The sequence below is a fragment of the Scyliorhinus torazame genome, chromosome 4 (genome assembly GCF_047496885.1).
Source record: "Scyliorhinus torazame isolate Kashiwa2021f chromosome 4, sScyTor2.1, whole genome shotgun sequence".
Taxonomy (NCBI): Eukaryota; Metazoa; Chordata; class Chondrichthyes; order Carcharhiniformes; family Scyliorhinidae; genus Scyliorhinus; species Scyliorhinus torazame.
The window spans coordinates 131,460,569-131,478,486 of NC_092710.1; the positions used below are offsets into that span (position 1 = coordinate 131,460,569).

At 43.8% G+C, this 17,918-nt stretch overlaps 1 protein-coding gene across 2 annotated transcripts in view; it reads left to right on the forward strand.

Annotated features, from left to right (window-relative positions):
* The window catches only part of mcph1 (microcephalin 1), a 609,760-nt gene that overhangs the window by 19,775 nt on the left and 572,067 nt on the right, over nucleotides 1–17,918 (forward strand). For both annotated transcript variants that reach the window (XM_072498602.1, XM_072498603.1), the window contains exons 4-6: nucleotides 7,387–7,505; nucleotides 9,370–9,454; nucleotides 15,659–15,770. In XM_072498602.1, coding sequence (XP_072354703.1) covers nucleotides 7,387–7,505; nucleotides 9,370–9,454; nucleotides 15,659–15,770 — 316 coding nt within the window. The remainder of the gene's footprint in view (nucleotides 1–7,386; nucleotides 7,506–9,369; nucleotides 9,455–15,658; nucleotides 15,771–17,918) is intronic.

A 17,918-nucleotide genomic window follows, 5' to 3' on the forward strand; every position in this document is an offset into this window, starting at 1 on the left:
GGCAGGTTCGTGTGATGGACTGGGTTGTGTTCACGACTCTCTAAAGTTTCTTGCGGTCCTGGGCCGCGCAGTTGCCATACCAGGCTGTGATACAGCCCGATAGGATGCTTTCTATGGTGCATCTGTAAAAGTTGGTACGGGTTAATGTGGACATGCCCAATTTCCTTAGTTTCCTGAGGAAGTATAGGCGCTGTTGTGCTTTCTTGGTGGTAGCGTCGACGTGGGTGGACCAGGACAGATTTTTGGAGATGTGCACCCCTAGGAATTTGAAACTGCTAACCATCTCCACCTCGGCCCCGTTGATGCTGACAGGGGTGTGTACAGTACTTTGCTTCCTGAAGTCAATTACCAGCTCTTTAGTTTTGCTGGCATTGAGGGAGAGATTGTTGTCGCTACACCACTCCACTAGATTCTCTATCTCCCTCCTGTATTCGGACTCGTCGTTATTCGGGATCCGGCCCACTATGGTCGTATCGTCAGCAAACTTGTAGATAGAGTTGGAACCAAGTTTTGCCACGCAGTTGTGCGTGTACAGGGAGTAGAGTAGGGGGCTAAGTACGCAGCCTTGCGGGGCGCCGGTGTTGAGGACTATTGTGGAGGAGGTGTTGTTGTTCATTCTTACTGATTGTGGTCTGTTGGTCAGAAAATCGAGGATCCAGTTGCAGAGTGGGGAGCCAAGTCCTAGGTTTTGGAGCTTTGATATGAGCTTGGCTGGGGTTATGGTGTTGAAGGCGGAGCTGTGGTCAATAAATAGGAGTCTAATGTAGGAGTCTTTGTTTTCGAGATGCTCTAGGGATGAGTGTAGGACCAGGGAAATGGTGTCTGATGTGGACCGGTAGCAGCTGTATGCGAATTGCAGTGGATCAAGGCGTTCTGGGAGTATGGAGGTGATGCGCTTCATGATCAACCTCTCGAAGCACTTCAATACGACTGAAGTCAGGGCCACTGGTCGGTAGTCATTGAGGCACGTTGCCTGGTTCTTCTTTGGTACCGGTATGATGGTCTTCTTGAAGCAGGTGGGGACCTCGGAGTGGAGTAGGGACAGGTTAAAGATTTCCGCGAATACCTCTGCCAGCTGGTCCGCGCAGTCTCTGAGTGCACGACCAGGGATCCCGTCCGGGCCCGTCGCCTTCCGAGGGTTCACTTTCAGGAAGGCCAATCTGACTTCGGAAGCTGTGATGGTGGGTATGGGTAAATTATGGGCTGCTGGGGCACCACACAGCAGATTGTTGGTTACCTGCTCGAACCCAGCATAGAGTGCATTGAGTTCATCGGGGAGGGGTGCGCTGCTGCCAGAGATACTGTTCGGCTTCGCTTTGTAGCCCGTTATGTTGTTTAGTCCTTGCCACAACCGCCGAGGGTCTGTCTGTGACTCTAGCTTGGTTTGATTTTCTCTTTTGGCATCTCTGATGGCTTTGCGGAGGTCGTACCTGGATTTCTTGTATAGGTCAGAGTCGTCTGCCTTGAACGCCTCAGATCTGTCCTTCAGTAGGGAGTCAATCTCGCGATTGAGCCATTGTTTCCGGTTGGGGAACGCACGTACTGCTTTCTTTGGCACCCAGTCGTCCACACATTTGCTGATGAAGTCTGTGACAGTGGTGGCATACTCATTCAAGTTGGTCGCTGAGTTCTTAAATATGGACCAGTCCACTGTCTCTAAGCAGTCACGTAAGAGCTCTTCTGTCTCCTCGGACCAGCACTGCACAACCTTCTTAGCTGGATTCTCCCGCTTGAGTTTCAGCATAAACATGGCCAGCACAAACAGCAATGGGGAGAGGGGCATCCCTGCCTCGTCCCCCGGTGCAGTCTAAAATGGCCCGTGTTAACCTGTTCGTCCGTACACTCGCCATGGGCGCCTGATACAGCAGCCTAACCCAGTCGATGAAGCCCCGTCCAAACCCAAACCGCCCCAGCATCTCCCACAGATAGGTCCATTCACCTGATCGAATGCATTCTTTGCGTCCATTGCGACCACTACCTCCATGTCCCTACCCTCTGGGGGTGTCATGATCACATTCAGCAGCCTTCTAACGTTGGCCGCCAACTGCCTGCCCTTAATGAATCCCGCCTGGTCCTCCCCAATCACGTCCGGAACGCAGTCTTCGATCCTAGAGGACAAGATTTTGGCCAACAGTTTGGCGTCCACATTTAATAAGGAGATCGGTCTGTAGGACCCGCATAGCTCCGGGTCCTTCTCCCGCTTCAGGATCAGTGAGATTGTGGCTTGTGACATCGTCGGGGGAAGCGCCCCTCGCTCCCTTGCCTCATTAAAAGACCTCATCAGCGGCGACCCCAGCATCCCAGAGAACTTTTTGCAAAACTCCCCTGGGTACTCGTCCGGTCCGGGGGCTTTACCCGACTGCATGGCCTTCAGCCCTTCTGCTATTTCTTCCGTCCCGATCAGGGCCCCCCGCCCTTCTACCAACCCTTTGTCAACTTTCCGGAACCTCAGCCACCCTAAGAATTGCCTCATCCCCTCCGGCCCAGCTGAATGTTCCGACTCATACAGCCTGCTATAAAACTCTTTGAGCACCCTATTAACCCCTGCTGAATCCCCGACCAGGCTCCCATCTCTGTCCCTTACTTTCCCAGTCTCCCTGGCTGCCTCCCTCTTTCTGAGCTGCTGCGTCAGCATTCTACTGGCCGTCTCTCCATATTCATATATCGCCCCCCTCACCTTCCCCCCTGCTCCACCACCTTCTCTGTAGTTAACAAGCCAAACTCCCTCTGTAGCCTCCGTCGTTCCCTTAAAAGCCCTGCCTCCGGGGTCCCCTCATATCTCCTGTCGACCTGAAGTATTTCCCTTATCAGTCGGTCCGTCTCTGCTCTGCCTACCTTCTCCCTGTGGGCGCGTATCGCGATCAGCTCCCCTCTGACCACCGCCTTCAGCGCCTCCCAGACCATTGCAGCCGAGACTTCACCCGTATCATTAACGTCCAGATAGTACTGGATACATTTCCTCTCCCGCCCGCACACCTCCTCATCAACTAACAGTCTGACATCCAATCTCCAATGCAGGCGTTGGCCACCCTTCTTGCTCACCTGTTGGTCCACCCAGTGAGGGGCATGATCCGAGACCGTGATCGCTGAATACTCAAGTGTCCACTACCCCCGTCAGTAAAGCCCTGTTCGAGATGAAAAAGTCGATCCGGGAGTACACTTTATGTACGTGTGAGTAAAAGGAGAACTCCTTCACTCTCGGCAGCCCAAACCTCAATGGGTCCACTCCCCCCGTCTGCTCCATAAACTCCTTTAGATCCTTTGCCATTGCTGGCACCCTGCCTGTCCTTGAGCTCGACCGATCTAGCCTTGGGTCAATGATTGTGTTGAAGTCCACCCCCCCCATGACCAACTTATGCGAATCCAGGACCGGGATCTTCCCCAACATCCTCCTTATGAACTCCACATATTCCCAATTTGGCACGTACACATTCACGAGTACCACCGGCAGCCCTTCCAGCTTTCCACTAACCATGATGTAACAGCCTCCCACATCTGCAACTATTCTTCCCGCCTCGAATGACACTCGCTTCTTAATCAGGATCGCGACCCCTCTTGTCTTAGGGTCCAGTCCCGAGTGAAATACCAGCCCGACCCATCCCTTCCTTAATCTAATCTAATCGGTTACCCTAACATGCGTCTCCTGTAACATTGCCACATCCACCTTCAATCCCCTCAAATGCGCGATCACGCGTGCCCTCTTAACCGGCCCATTTAGCTCCCTTTTGTTCCATGTGATCAGCCTGATTGGGGGGCTTCTCCCCCCCCCCCCCCCCCCCCCCCCCCAAGCCGATCAGCCATCACCTTTCTTGGGCCAGTCTCCAGCTTGCGCCCCGTGCATCCGCAGGCCCGCTCCCAGGCAGCTTCCGTTCCCGACCTCCCTTTTGTCCCCCAGCAAATGCCCCTCCCCCGTCAGCAGAGCAGTTCTCCCCCCCCTACTCCCCCAAAGCACTATACAAACAGCTCCCTTCAACAAGCATAACATCTGCTCACCCCCCCCACTGAGCTTCCGTGAGCCAGCCCGCCCAGCTAGCTTGGTAGCCCCCACCCATGGGACCAGACATTTTCCCACCTATTGTTTCCCACCCCCCTCCCCCCGCTCGGGGACACACATGCAAAAGAAAACAATCCCAGCCCGGTTGACCAAAAGAAACAACGAAAAGCAAAAACTGCACATCGACAATTCACACCCCCGTCCCCCATGAGTACAAATGCAAATTTAACTTACACAAATATGCGACAGCCCCAGGATCAATACAGAAGGCATTACAGATATAGTCCAAAAACAAAAACTTTTTTAATGTGAACGCTGCAGCAAAGTTCAAACACCTCAGTCCACTGCCAGCCCTTTCCTTCTGGCAAAGTCCATCGTTTCCTCAGGTGACTCAAAGTAGAAATGTTGCTCCTCATAAGTGAACCAAAGACGGGCCAGATACAGCAGTCCAAACTTCACCTTCTTGAAATGGGTCGACTTTATTTGGTTGAACCCTGCTCTTCTGGCTACGTCCACGCTCAGGTCTTGGTAGATATGCAGGATGATGTTCTCCCACTTACAGCTCCGTGTCTGCCTGGCCCACCGTAAAATACTATCCTTGACAAGGTACCTGTGGAATCTTACCACCATCGTCCTCGGGGGTTGGGGGGGGGGGTCACTTACATGCGGCTTCCTCGCTAGGCTCTGTGAGCCCTGTCCACCTCCAAGGGTCAGTTGAACGCCCCATCCACCATTAGCATCTCGAACAAGCCCACAATATGTGCCCCTGCATCTGCTCCTTCGGACCCCTCCGGGAGACCAATGATCTTCAAGTTCTACCGGCGGGACCTATTCTCTGGATCCTCCACCTTTTCCTGGAGCCTTTTCTGCTGATCTCTCAGCATCCCCACCTCCATCTCCATTGCTGTTTGGTGTTCCTCCTGCTCAGTCAGTGCCTTCTCCACTTTCTTGATCGCCCGATCTTGAGCATCCAGTCTATGTTCCAGCCGAGCAATCGATTCCCTAATCGGGTCCAAGCATTCCTGTTTCTGCTTGGCGAAGCCCTCTTGTATGAACTGCATCAACTGCTCCGTCGACTGCTGGGCCGTCGAGCCAGGATTCCGGTCATCAGCCATGCTTTCTCCCGCTGCAGTTTCAACCCAGGTCTTCTCTGTTCTCCTATTTCTTCCTTTGTGAGCACTCCTGGTCCGCCTCTCCATGCACTGGTGTGGGATTCCTCCTCACAATTACGTCGACCATCAATTTTCCAAGTAAAATCCGAGTAAAAATAGGGGAAAAGGTCCGAACCGAGCGGGCGTCACCAAATGTGCGACCTACTCTTTCATGTCCGCCACCAGAAGTGACAGAAACTTTCAAAAGTCAATTGGACATTAATTTGAAGGCCTGATTTGCAGGGTAAAGGGGAAAAAGCTATGGTATGAGATAGAATTGGACAACTGTTCCAAAGAACCAGCACAGGCAGAATGAGCTGATAGTCTCCTATGCAATGAGTCTATGAAATCAAAACAATCTAGCACCACAATCCAAGTCCGAGGCTTTCATCTGGGCCAGACTAAACATGTGGCTGGGGTTGAGGGAAGGGTTAAGATAGGTGACCTAAAGAGTGCTTGGAAACGTAATTTGAGAGTCAAGAACAGAAATTGAGTGGGGAGATTTGGATATAAACTATGGCTTATTGATAGTGGAAAGAGGATCTGCAGTCCTAGAATCATAAAGGAGTTACAGTGCAGAAGGAGACCCTCGACCCATTGTATCTGGCTTGGCTCTGCAAGTGCAGCCAACTCAGATTCAGAGGTCAAGATGGCAATTAGTGCTGGATTGGAACTGAGCCCCTTGAAGAATTTTTAAACAATGATAAGAATTTTATAATTTGTACGTTGGAGGGTGGAAAGTCAGTGACACTCACGGTCTGTATTGGTGCGAGGGGACTTTGTATAAGATACGCATGATAGGGCGTCATGATAGCACAATGGTTAGCACTGTTGCTTCACAGCGCCAGGGTCCCAGGTTCGATTTGTGACTTGGGTCACTGCGGAGTCTGCACGTTCTCCCCATGTCTGCGTGGGTTTCCTCCGGGTGCTCCGGTTTCTTCCCACAAGTCCCGAAAGAAGTGCTGCTCGGTAATTTGGACATTCTGAATTCTCCCTCTGTGTACCCGAACAGGTGTCGGAATGTGGCAACTAGGGGATTTTCACAGTAACTTAATTGCAGTGTTAATGTAAGCCTACTAATGACAATAAAGAGTATTATTATTTATCATGGATGGCAGTTAACCTGATACTTTAAAGTTAATATAGGGTGGAGTTCGGGGCTGACCAGTTGGCTGTTTAGTAAGTCGAGCCTGGCAGTGACAAAGACATGGAAAGAGAGAAGTTTCAGAATCTCAAGACATCAGAGTAATTTGCAGACAGTTATGTAATTTGGAAATGTAGTCTGTGGTAATGTGGAAAAATGCAGCAGCCAACTTTCACACATCATGGTCCCATGAGTAGCAGCTAATTAAATAATTAGCTTGATATAGTGGGTTAAATACAATCCATGATACTCGGACAACTTGTCTTTTATGGAATTTGTTTATGTTCATTTGTTGGGGACAGGCAGAAACTTGATTTAAAGATTAATCAAAAGTTAATAGCCTAGATCATTCCCCAGAGGGAAGACCCTACGTAAGTACTGCAGGAGAATTGCCCGGGGAGTTTAAACGTCTGATGGGCAATTGCTTTACGACGACCCCTCTGAAACTCCGATTTAAATCGGAGACTTGACTAATTCCAACTCTCTTAGCAGAAAATTACCCAGGAAAAGTTAGAAGGACTAAAACCACTTCTCTCTTCTGAGTAACTATGGTGCTGACTCCCCCAACACCCACTGTATCTCCCAACTAAAGCCCCGACCATCTGACCCCACCAACTTCGTCTGAACACTCAATTAATTCCACACACCCCCACAACACCCTAACACCTCGTCCACTTACCTTACATGCTTAGCTTCTCTCCTAACAGATTGGTTGGGATCTTGAAATGTAACTGTTTACACCAGATGGTGCCATAAAGCGATGTGGTTTTACACACCTCTCCCTAATGTGGCTAGATTGCTCTGTAGGGAGAACTGGAGTAGCTGTGCTGCATATTCCTCAGCAGGCCTAGGTTGGAAGTCGAGGTAAGAAATATGCAGTTCCAGATCGAGGTAAGAAAAAGGGAGTGGAGTGATAATTCGATGATGATTGTCATGCCACTGAAGATTTAGCCCATAAATAGTCTTGGTGTTGGACACTTTTAAATATAGATTGCAGGACATCACTGCTTTCAGCTTTGTGATGGATTCCAATTAGAAAAAAAAGTGAAATTAGAGAGCACCTTTTAAAGCCATGTGTCTTACTTATCTATTTACAGGTTTTAAAATACTTCAATAAGCAAGTGACCCATGTAATATTCAAGGATGGACATGAAAGTGTTTGGAAAAAGGCCAAAAGAACTGGCGTAAAGTTGGTGTCTGTACTTTGGGTGGAAAGGTATTCACATTTTTGTATTGTCATTCTTGAAAGCAGCTGTTTTGCAAATTGGTTTACGATTAGTGCATATTTGAAAGTAAGAATTTTTCAACTTTAAGCAACCTGAAAGAAAGATTCCATGTATTTTCTCCTTGAATTCAATATTTTCCACATTGCACATTACGTCTGTGGATTCTGTTCTGTATTACTTGACAATTTCTGAAAGTTAGGCTTACCAGTACAAATTAAAGAACTAGAATTTATGTATGATTTTATAATTGTTGTATAAATGTGTGGTATACATTACCCAAATTGACAGCCCACAACTAAGTTTCATCTTTCCGATGTTGTTTATTGATTTTACTCTTAATTTTTCACTAAAAATAAGTTTGAAGCAAAGGGCCTTATTTCTTGTCATGAGGAACTTTTTCCACTGCTGTTTTGAAACAATGTGATTATAACCAGCATAAACATGCACTGTACTGTAAATGAGGAGCACTGTACATTACTAGATGGGATTTCTTACAAATTAAGATAGATCACTGAATATAACAGGAATACTACATAAATTTAAATTAGATAACACTAAAGCACCAAACTCAGCTCAACTTTTTGCTTGCTTTCCTGTGTGTGTGTGTGTGTGTAACATTCTTTCCTTTTGCACTGTCTCTCAAGAACCTGCCCAATTTCTTGACAGTCTGCAGGGACCTGTCCGATTGTGCCGGAGGTTGGCCATGGACCAGGTCGGCTTTTGATGACTGTCATGCAGGTGGCCCAAAGTGCATTGCAGAGGGGAGGGGTGTACACCACGTAAAACCAAAAAAAAAAGCCTTAAAGAATAAGTGATAGATATTAAAGCAAAACAATGTTAAGCAGGGTGACTTAAAGTGAGGACTCACTGTTTTTTAATTTTATGAATATAAGGGTTTTTTTTAGGACTTGATGTTCTTAATTAATCTTGATACTTGGCAATTTGCATTTTTACATGCTTCCTTTAACATTATCTGTTAAGTGGTTACTGGCCCTTGCACCCCACATCTTGATGATTTTGCCACTGATTTAAGATGTTACATGCATCTCCTTGTAACTTGTGAAGTTCTTAGTGATTTGATTCATTCAGGGGATGTGGGCTAGCATTTACAGCCCATCTCTGATTGTCCTTGAACTGAGTAGCTTGCTATGCCATTTCAGAGGGCATTTAAGAGCCAGCCATATTGCTGTGGACATGTAGGCCAGATCTGGTAAGAATGGCAGATTTCCTTCCCTCCAAGACATTAGTGAACCAGATGTTTGTTTTTAAGATAATCGACAATGATTTCATGGTCACAATCCAGATTTTTATTGAATTCAAATTTTGCCATTTGCCATAGCGAGATTCAAATCTGGGTCCCCAAAACATTATCTTGGGTCTCTGAATTACTAGTCCAGCGACAATACCACAATGCAATGCCTCCCCCTAATAAGTTGCTGTGGGTTATATTACAGTGTAGAGAAGATATAGCTTTACTTTTTTGGTACAAATATGATTTAGTAATTTATCACTAAAGTTAAAACAAGACAGCTTTCAGGCAAAAAAAGACATGATAACACAAGTTGAAAATTGCAATGCATTCTATGCTCTGCTGTTATGTTTCCAACCAGACAAGATATGCTTGAATTTGAGTCACAGCATGTGTATGGGGAATAAATAAGATGTTAATTTAAACTTTGTTAAAACTGGATAGTTCTTTAACTTTGAAATACTTTTTTATGCCACGAATAAAGATAGTATAAGGAAAGCCATTTAATGTTTTGCACTGGCCTATGCTTGAAGTAGACCAGAACAAGTGAAATTATACAGTTAACTTTCCTGCTAAATATTAATATTACATACTTTGTCTTCTAGGTGTATGGCAACAGGTACTCATGTTGGTGAATCTTTATTTCCTGCCTTGAATGAAAGTAAACCTTTAACTGAAACTAAGAGAGCTGTAAGTATTGTGCATATAATAATTTATTTTAACACCCATTTCTGTAAAAATATGGTGTGCATACATTTTTCTGTTTTTGCATAAAAGGCAATAACACTTGAACCCACATCTGCTTTAACTTTGAAAGAAAACAGGAAGTATGTACCACTGAGCATTTCACTGATATGCTACCAAAGCCCATGACTTTCTGTTGCTACCAGATATAATGTCCCATGTGTTACAAGCTGGTGAGAACTGATATCAGAATCATCCTTTCTTTTCCAGTCCTTGAATGATCACAACATGCTTTTTTGAAATTTATTAGGATACAGGTGTCAATTCATTATGCTTAACCGTTTACATACTGATTGCAAAGTCCAACACGGTTTCTTAAGCCTAAACACGAGGGAAAAACCCACCCAAGTAAAGATATAAAGATAATGTTAAAAAAGTAAACACATGGCCCGACCTTCGGAACACACAGGTGCACACATTACAGGCTATTCAGTAGAGGAGGTTAGGTATTGGCTAAATTAAGATTCAATTTTAAAAGGCAAAAAAAATAAAGTTTGCCGTTTGCGTCCTTCATCAAGAGTGCTCGTGACTGAGGAGGGTTTTGAATGCTTCTCCTTGTTTTCCCCTGGAAATGTTGCTTTGGGATTTTGAAGTGTCCTCCAGAACCTCTCTGTCTGTTGACTCAATATGATATCAGCAGGCAGAGTTCCTTTCAATTTAATTCTCCATCTCTGCGATGTATTATAAAAATGTAACAGAGATAGAATTCCGAACTTGAGATAGCAGAGAGAGAAGGTACCCCGAGTCTGTGTGTGTTTTCTCCGGGTGCTCCGATTTCCTCTCACAGTCCAAAGATGTGCGGGTTAGGGTGAATGGTCATGCTACATTGCCCCTTAGTGTCCAAAGATGTGCAGGTTAGGTGGATTGGCCATGATCAATGCACAGGGTCATGGGGATAGGGCTGGGGAGCGGGCCTAGGTAGAATGTTCTTTCGGAGGATCGGTGCAGACTCAATGGGCCGAGTGGCCTCCTTCTGCACTGTAGGTACTCTACATCTATGTCTATTACTTGTCCATTTGCAGACTACTTCTTTAGACTCTCAAAAGAATCCAGGGTGTTGTCGTAAAATACATCTTAAAATTATGATTCTGGTCATATGACCTCTCCATAATGATTTGAGTACTCCACAGAAGGTAATTGATTAGCTCAGATTTGGACAGACTTGACTATTGTATTATGGCCTCAGCGATGAGTTTTTTAATGTTCCAGCCATCACTCCTGAATGGGCCATTCTTCCCTACGAAGGAGATTGTCATCGACTTCAGGAAGCGTAGTGGTGAACATTCCCCTGTCTACATCAATGGAAACGAAGTAGAAAGGGTCGAGAGCTTCAAGTTTTAGGTGTCCTGATCATCGACAACCTGTCCTGATCCCCCCATGCCGAAACTATAGTTAAGAAAGCCCACTAACTCTACTTTCTCAGAAGACTAAGGAAATTTGGCATGTCACCTACGACTCTCACCAACTTCTACAGATACACCATAGAAAGCATTCTTTCTGGTTGTATCGCAGCCTGGTATGGATCCTGCTCTGCCCAAGACCACAGGAAATTACAAAGGTCATGAATGTAGCCCAATCCATCACATAAACCAGCCTCCCATCCATTGACTGACTACAATTCCCGCTGCCTCGGTAAGGCAGCCAGCATAATTAAGGACCCCACGCACCCCGGACATACTCTCTTGCACCTTCTTCCGTCAGGAAAAATATACCAAAGTTTGAGGTCACGTACTAACCGACTCAAATAGCTTCTTCCCTACTGCCATCAGACCTTGAATGGACCTGCCTCGTATTAAGTTGATCTTTTCTCTATACCTTGCTATAACTGTAACATTATATTCTGCAGTCTCTCTTTCCTTCCCTATGTACGGTATGCATTGTTTGTACAGCATGCAAGAAACAATACTTTTCACTGTATACTGATACATGTGACAATAATAAATCAAATCAAATCAAAAAATGATGAGCTAGTATCAACACCTATATAATCATTGTCCCTGCCTGATAGCTTTGAATGTAGCTTTATAGCAATGCAAATGGTGAGTGCCAGTTACAAGCTTCAGTTCATGCTTGAAGTAATTCTTGACATCAGTAAGTGTGAAATTGCAAAGGAGATTTGCCTTGGCATGTCCTAATTGTATTTCACACTGGAAACTCCCAAACTTCACCAACTTATAATTGCTACCATGTCAGATAACCTGTGGCAGCTATCTTAAATCTGTGTCTTTGTTTGCTTTAAAAGTCCTTTTAAAGAAGTTTAATATATATTTGACCAGCCAATTAAATTAAATGTCAGTATTCCACATGCACATGTTACATCCATCATGATACAGGGAAGTGCATATTTTTTCCATTTCATTAGCGTCATAAGACCATGAGGCATCGACAATTTCTTTATAAAGATTTGTTCTTTTGGTGTACCAAACTTATTGGTCAGGGTGCAGGGAAATTGGAGGGATAACAGAGACAACTTTGGAGATTTCAAAGAGGTTGGAGCTCATTTTATTCTTCTTGTATTTATTAATTAAATATTAATTGTTTTGGCATTATATAATGTGAACCTGTCAGAAGTCCTCGGTATCTTGCCCAAGTAGCCAGGAATTATAGGAAGTGAGATTTTATGCAGGAATTACATTAGGAATATTGCCTAACAAGTTAATGGGTCAATTTGACAATATAGATACAGCTGTAGTAATTTTCTACTATTACCAGCATAACACATTTTTATAAGCCAACTGCTGGATTTAGCCATTTTTAGGAGGAAGCCTGCCAGCCACTCGCCCACCACCCCCATCCCAATCAAAAATGAGCCATATTGCATTAGGAATATGATTCTCCAGCAACCTCCAGAGACTTCTTCAAAAACATACTTTGATTTAGATATGTATATACTTTGTTAGAAAAAGATAAATAAATTGCAAAATTAAACACAATGAATGACTTGTTTAATTTGGAGTAATATTTTAAAAAAGAAAGACCTTACCTGCAACTTATCAGTCTTCTAGATAAATCAGAATGAGTGTAGCCTTCAGGTGACACGGGTTTAGAATTCAGGGGAGTAATTCCCATTTTTAATTTCTCATATTCTGACCCTATTTTGTAATTTGTCAAGCTACACGAACCAACTACAAGTGACAATGTTGCAAATTTGGCTCTGCAGTTTCCTTTTGTAAATATGGACTTAAGAACTTTGGAAAAAACTTGACAGGAAGTCCACATAGTTGCAAAATGTTTAATCAGAATAGATCATCGTTATGGTGATATTGGCGAGCATTCAGAATTCACATTAAATGAAGCATTTATTCGGAACAATACACACATTCTATTTGATGTTTTAACAGCTGCCTAGGAATTCAATCCATTACATTTGTCATAGGTGAGTGGTCATTCTTGTGATATAGTTGAGTTGTAGCTAAATAGGAATGTGCAGCAACAGTTTGTACAACCTGTCCCATGTTTTAAAGAGTGACTGTAGATGTGTCACAATACTAGTCTCTTTAACGTTTCATCTGTCAGAATATGGATATAACAATGCTGGCTGTGTAAAAAGAAAGACTTGAATTTCATGACTACTGGACATTCCAAAGTTCTTGCCGAGGGAAACATTGTGAAGTTATTCAGCTGTAATGTACTTCACCTTCACTTTCATGAGAGACCAGACAGACTCTTGGGAGTTAAAAACAAATTTTTTATTTACAAGCTATAGCGAGGGCTCTCGGCATTGCAATTAGGACACCAAAAAAAATCCAGATTCAAGAATGGTACAGACAGTTATAATTTGAGATTCTATTACAAGATATTGGCATATACCAATCATTTGTTACCCATTATCTATGTCCAGTCATGACTGCCGATTAAGGTTACATCATACTTAGTATATGAGAATAATTAATTAATCAGTCACGTTAAAGGTCCGCATGCTTAATTAAACTATCCAATCATTGCAAAGGCACTTATATTGTCTTGCAATTAGTATTTTTACTGGTCTGATATCTGGGCTGTAGCCGTCAAATCACCTCCCTATTGCTATCAGCAGACTTACTGGGGCCATCACAATGGTACTTTGTTACACATTGTAGAATAGACCTTGAATTATAACATATGCAGTTTCTCTGTCTGAAAACTGGATTCTCAGAGACTCATTGTATCCTTGCGATATCTGTTACACATTGCAATTCCATAGTCTGAATTGAAGAATTCAACTTCTCCAGTAAAATGAAGGAACAGTAGGTTTTTAAATGGTTGCAGTATATATACCATCTTGTATCTAAGGATGCCCAAATTGTCACCTTCAGTGCTTTACAGCCAACAAAGTACTTTTGCAGTATGGTTAGTGCTGTGAAGTAGAAACCATGGCAGCAGATTTATACACAACTCCCACAAACAGCAGTGTGATAATGACCAAATAACCTGTTACTACAATTTTGATTGAAGGATGAATATTGGCCTGGGCGCTGGAGTCAAATCACTGCTCTTCTTTGAAATAATGAGTTCTTTTCCGTCCACTTAGAGGGCAACCTGATATAGTGCCTCTTCAGAAACAAGTATCTCTGACAGTGCAGCACACGTGCAGTACTGCACAGAAATGTCAGCCTAAATTGTTGTGCCCAAGTCCTGGATTGGAACCTAAATTCACAACCTTTTGATGCAGAGGCAAGGGTCCAACTACAGAATCATAGAATTTACAGTGCAGAAGGAGGCCATTCGGCCCATCGAGTCCGCACCGGCGCTTGGAAGGAGCACCCTAATTAAGCCCACGCCTCCAGCCTATCCCTGTAACCCCACCTCACCTTTTTCTTTGGACACTAAGGGCAATTTATCATGGCCAATCCACCTAATCTGCATATCTTTGGACTGTGGGAGGAAACTGAGGCACCCGGAGGAAACCCACGCAGACACGGGGAGAAATTGCAGACTCTGCACAGACAGTGACCCAAGCCGGGAATCGATCCTGGGACCCTGGAGCTGTGTAGCAACTGCGCTAACCACTGTGCTATCGTCCATGACCATGGTTGACATACCTATATATAATGCCAACACCTGTTCAATTCTTTCTAAATTCCACCATTGTATCCTATTCTGAATTCCGCTAACCAATTGCACATATGCAAGCTCTACGTCTATATTCCAATCATCACCTGTTACCGTGCAGAGCACAGCCCTCTGGGCCCATTGGTCACCAGCCAAATTAATCAAATCAAGTACTCACTGACAACAGCCAGTCTGAAATCACCAGATTAAACCAGCACAGCCTTCTCCATTATTTTTGAATTATACGTGCAGGCTTCTTACAGGCTGCTTGCCTTAAAGTGAGAAGTCTATCAATCATCCACAGATCAAAAGTGCAACAGCAAAATAAAAGAACGGAGAAATAAAGGAATAAACAAGAAGGGCCCTTGAATGCCCCTGTATAAAACCCTGAGACCTTTCGTGATCAATTGATTTACAGTACTATTTGTAAAAGTCTATGTATCAATTATACCAAGGCATCACTATTCTTCCAGTTCATTGACAAATATTTGATGATATTTCCGTTTTCCTTTTTTGCTGAAGTATTCTTTCTATCAATTCCATTTGCCATCTGTATGCTCATTCTCTTTCTGGTCTTGTATATTTCTTCTCAGCTTCGTGCCTCCTAATTTAATGTCTTCAGAAAATGTTCACCTTTCTTTATGCCCATGTTCCAAAACATTTATTCAGATTGAAATGTAGGGAGGTCGTAATGCCGGTTCCTAAGCCACACTAATAGCTACACTTCACAATCCAAGAACTAACGATTCACTCACATTCTTCCCTTTGCCTTCAGCCATCCATCTCTACATTGAGCCATTTAATTTTTAATACTGAGGGCCTGGACTTTGATAAGGCTTTCATGTGTCTTTTTTAATCACATGTTTTCTGTAAGTCTTAACTACCACATCCACTGTGATCCTGACACTTAGTAATCTTTTTAGACTACGATTAAATTACTTGAACATGACCTTCCTTTTACAAAAATGCAGTTTAGAGCTCCTGATCGGGCATGTCCTTCACTGCTTATGTGTTTAAAGCATAGGCAATGCATAGTTAAAACAGTTTTATCAACTTGGGCCGTCCCAACCACATTTTCAGCTGAAACATAACTACATTTTTTTGTGTAACTATTTTCAGCATCGATGTATGAAACCCAGGGATTTCATAGAAAAGACACCAGAGAATGACAAGAGGCTGCAGAAAAAATTAGATCAAATGATTCAGAATCTAAATTTCCAAAAAAATATTGGTGAGTCTTGAATAGAAAATTTTATTAAACAATATAGTACACTTTATTTTTTTGAAACTTGTGTAGTTTGACCCTTGGTGCATCATTTAGTTTTGTGAGAATTTTTGTTGTCATAGTCGTTTCCTTGAGTTGGTCCAAAAGCTCAACAAACTTTGACCTGGTTGGTAGATTGATATGATTAAGTTAAGATACAGCAATGATCTCCTTTCATTTGCTGAAGCTTACATTTGGATGCTGTTTTCACCTAATCAGATGGAGATTCAATGATGTGACTCTGCTCTAAAATTGTTAATGCGTTGTTGGAAACGGAGAAAAACAAATCTGTTGGCTTAATACAATTAAAATCAGAGTATATCAGTTGTTTTTCTGTGGAATTGTGCAAGGAATGGAGACCAGGTCCAGTTTTCAGGTCAATGTTAAAAGATGAACAACATCCATGACAAAGGACGGAGAAGGGGAGGTTTAGGAGGGAAGTGGTACAATAGGGAGTATGGGAGAAGATGGGAACATAGAAAAGGAGAGAAATGGAAGGCAGGTGGTGCTTAGAAACAAGGGGGAAAGGGATGATGGAGTTGGGGTGGGTGATAAGGATAGAGGGTGAGGAGATGGGGAATTGGATGATGATAGGTGAAGGCTGCTTGATTGAAGAATGTTTGGATGATTTAATATTACTCATTTTGAAGCTTTGTGGAGGAAGAAGGCACTGAACCATAAAAATCTTTTACTTAGTTACAGCAGGATGACAAGAACAGAAATGTAGATAAGTACAAGGAGGAAAGAGTTTAAAAATTGGGTTGGGGTGGTGGGTGAGGGCATGTTTCAGGAGGTGGAGAAAGCTGGTTAGAATGAGGGAAGGTTGGATTTATTCCAAAAGGTGTGTGATCGGCAGCCACTTTAGCAGTGTGGGACATGAGGGCAATTATGGCAGCTTGGAGCCAGAGGGCTGCTCAGAGGTGGGGAAGTAGCCCAAAAATGCTGCTTGGGGATTTGGGGGAATGAAGTGTGGGTCACTGATGAAAGGAATGGAAGATGTAAAAAGGTTTTGAGATAGTGGGGGGGCTGAAATCAAGAGACGGAATGTTTCTCAGTTGATTTGGGAGTATAGGGGGGAGTGGGAAAGATTAAATAAATTGAGGATAATAAGATTGCTCGGTGCAGGGGGAGGTAGAATAGCTAGTAAGCTGCTGTTACAGAAACATAAACTTTAGTGGTATTAACCCTCAAAATACTCCCAACTGTTTTAGCAGCTCATGTTATATAACATTTAACATGTAATTTACCTTGTAAAAACAGCATATTCAAGTACAATTAAATATCGAGACAAGATTAATCATTGCATTTTGAAATAGAATGTTGCGATCTTCTTAATTTTATATAAAGCAACATTAAAGAAGACAGGTTTTGCTTAGGGATATCAAGTTATGCAACATAAGGAATAAGGATGGAAAATGGTGCAGAAGTTATGCTTTTGAAATTGATTTGAAATTTTTATGTCTGCTTGAGTTCAGGTTGATATGAGCAATAAAGATATGCTGTGAGGAAAACCATTATTGAGAGTAAGGGAGATCAATGCATCTTCATTCAGATGCTCCCAGAGATAAGCTATAGTTACAAAGATAGTTATTGTTTCTTCTGGTTGGGCTGTCCGTGTCAAATAGTAATCAATTTAAAGGTACCATAGAAAGTTAGTAAACCGTTTAAGAGAACTTTATTTTGGACTTCCGGTTGCGGCAATGTGGAGCTAAGCTGCACGATTCGGCAGCTCCCGCTATTATGGACTTTCGGGCTCGCTAGAGAAGCCCCAACGGAATTTTTTCGAAGCCAACCCGTGGGGAAGGGAAGCGAGATGTCCCCCTCCAACTTTTATGGATCGGACCAGAAGTGCAACGGCCAAAAAAGCGTCACTGGAGCAGCGGGAGAAGCGAGGGAAAAAAAACAAAATGGCGACGGCCGGGGACAAAGCGGAGTGTGGGCCGGAGCTGCAGGAGTTCATCAAGCGCTGCTTCGAGGAGCTGCGCAAGGAGATGCTGGCGCCTATGCTGTCGGCAATTGAAGGACTAGGGATGACCCAGAAGGCCCACGAGGTAAAGATCCAGGAGGTACAGAAAAGAGTCAGTGAGAATGAGGACGAGCTCTTGGGTCTGGCGG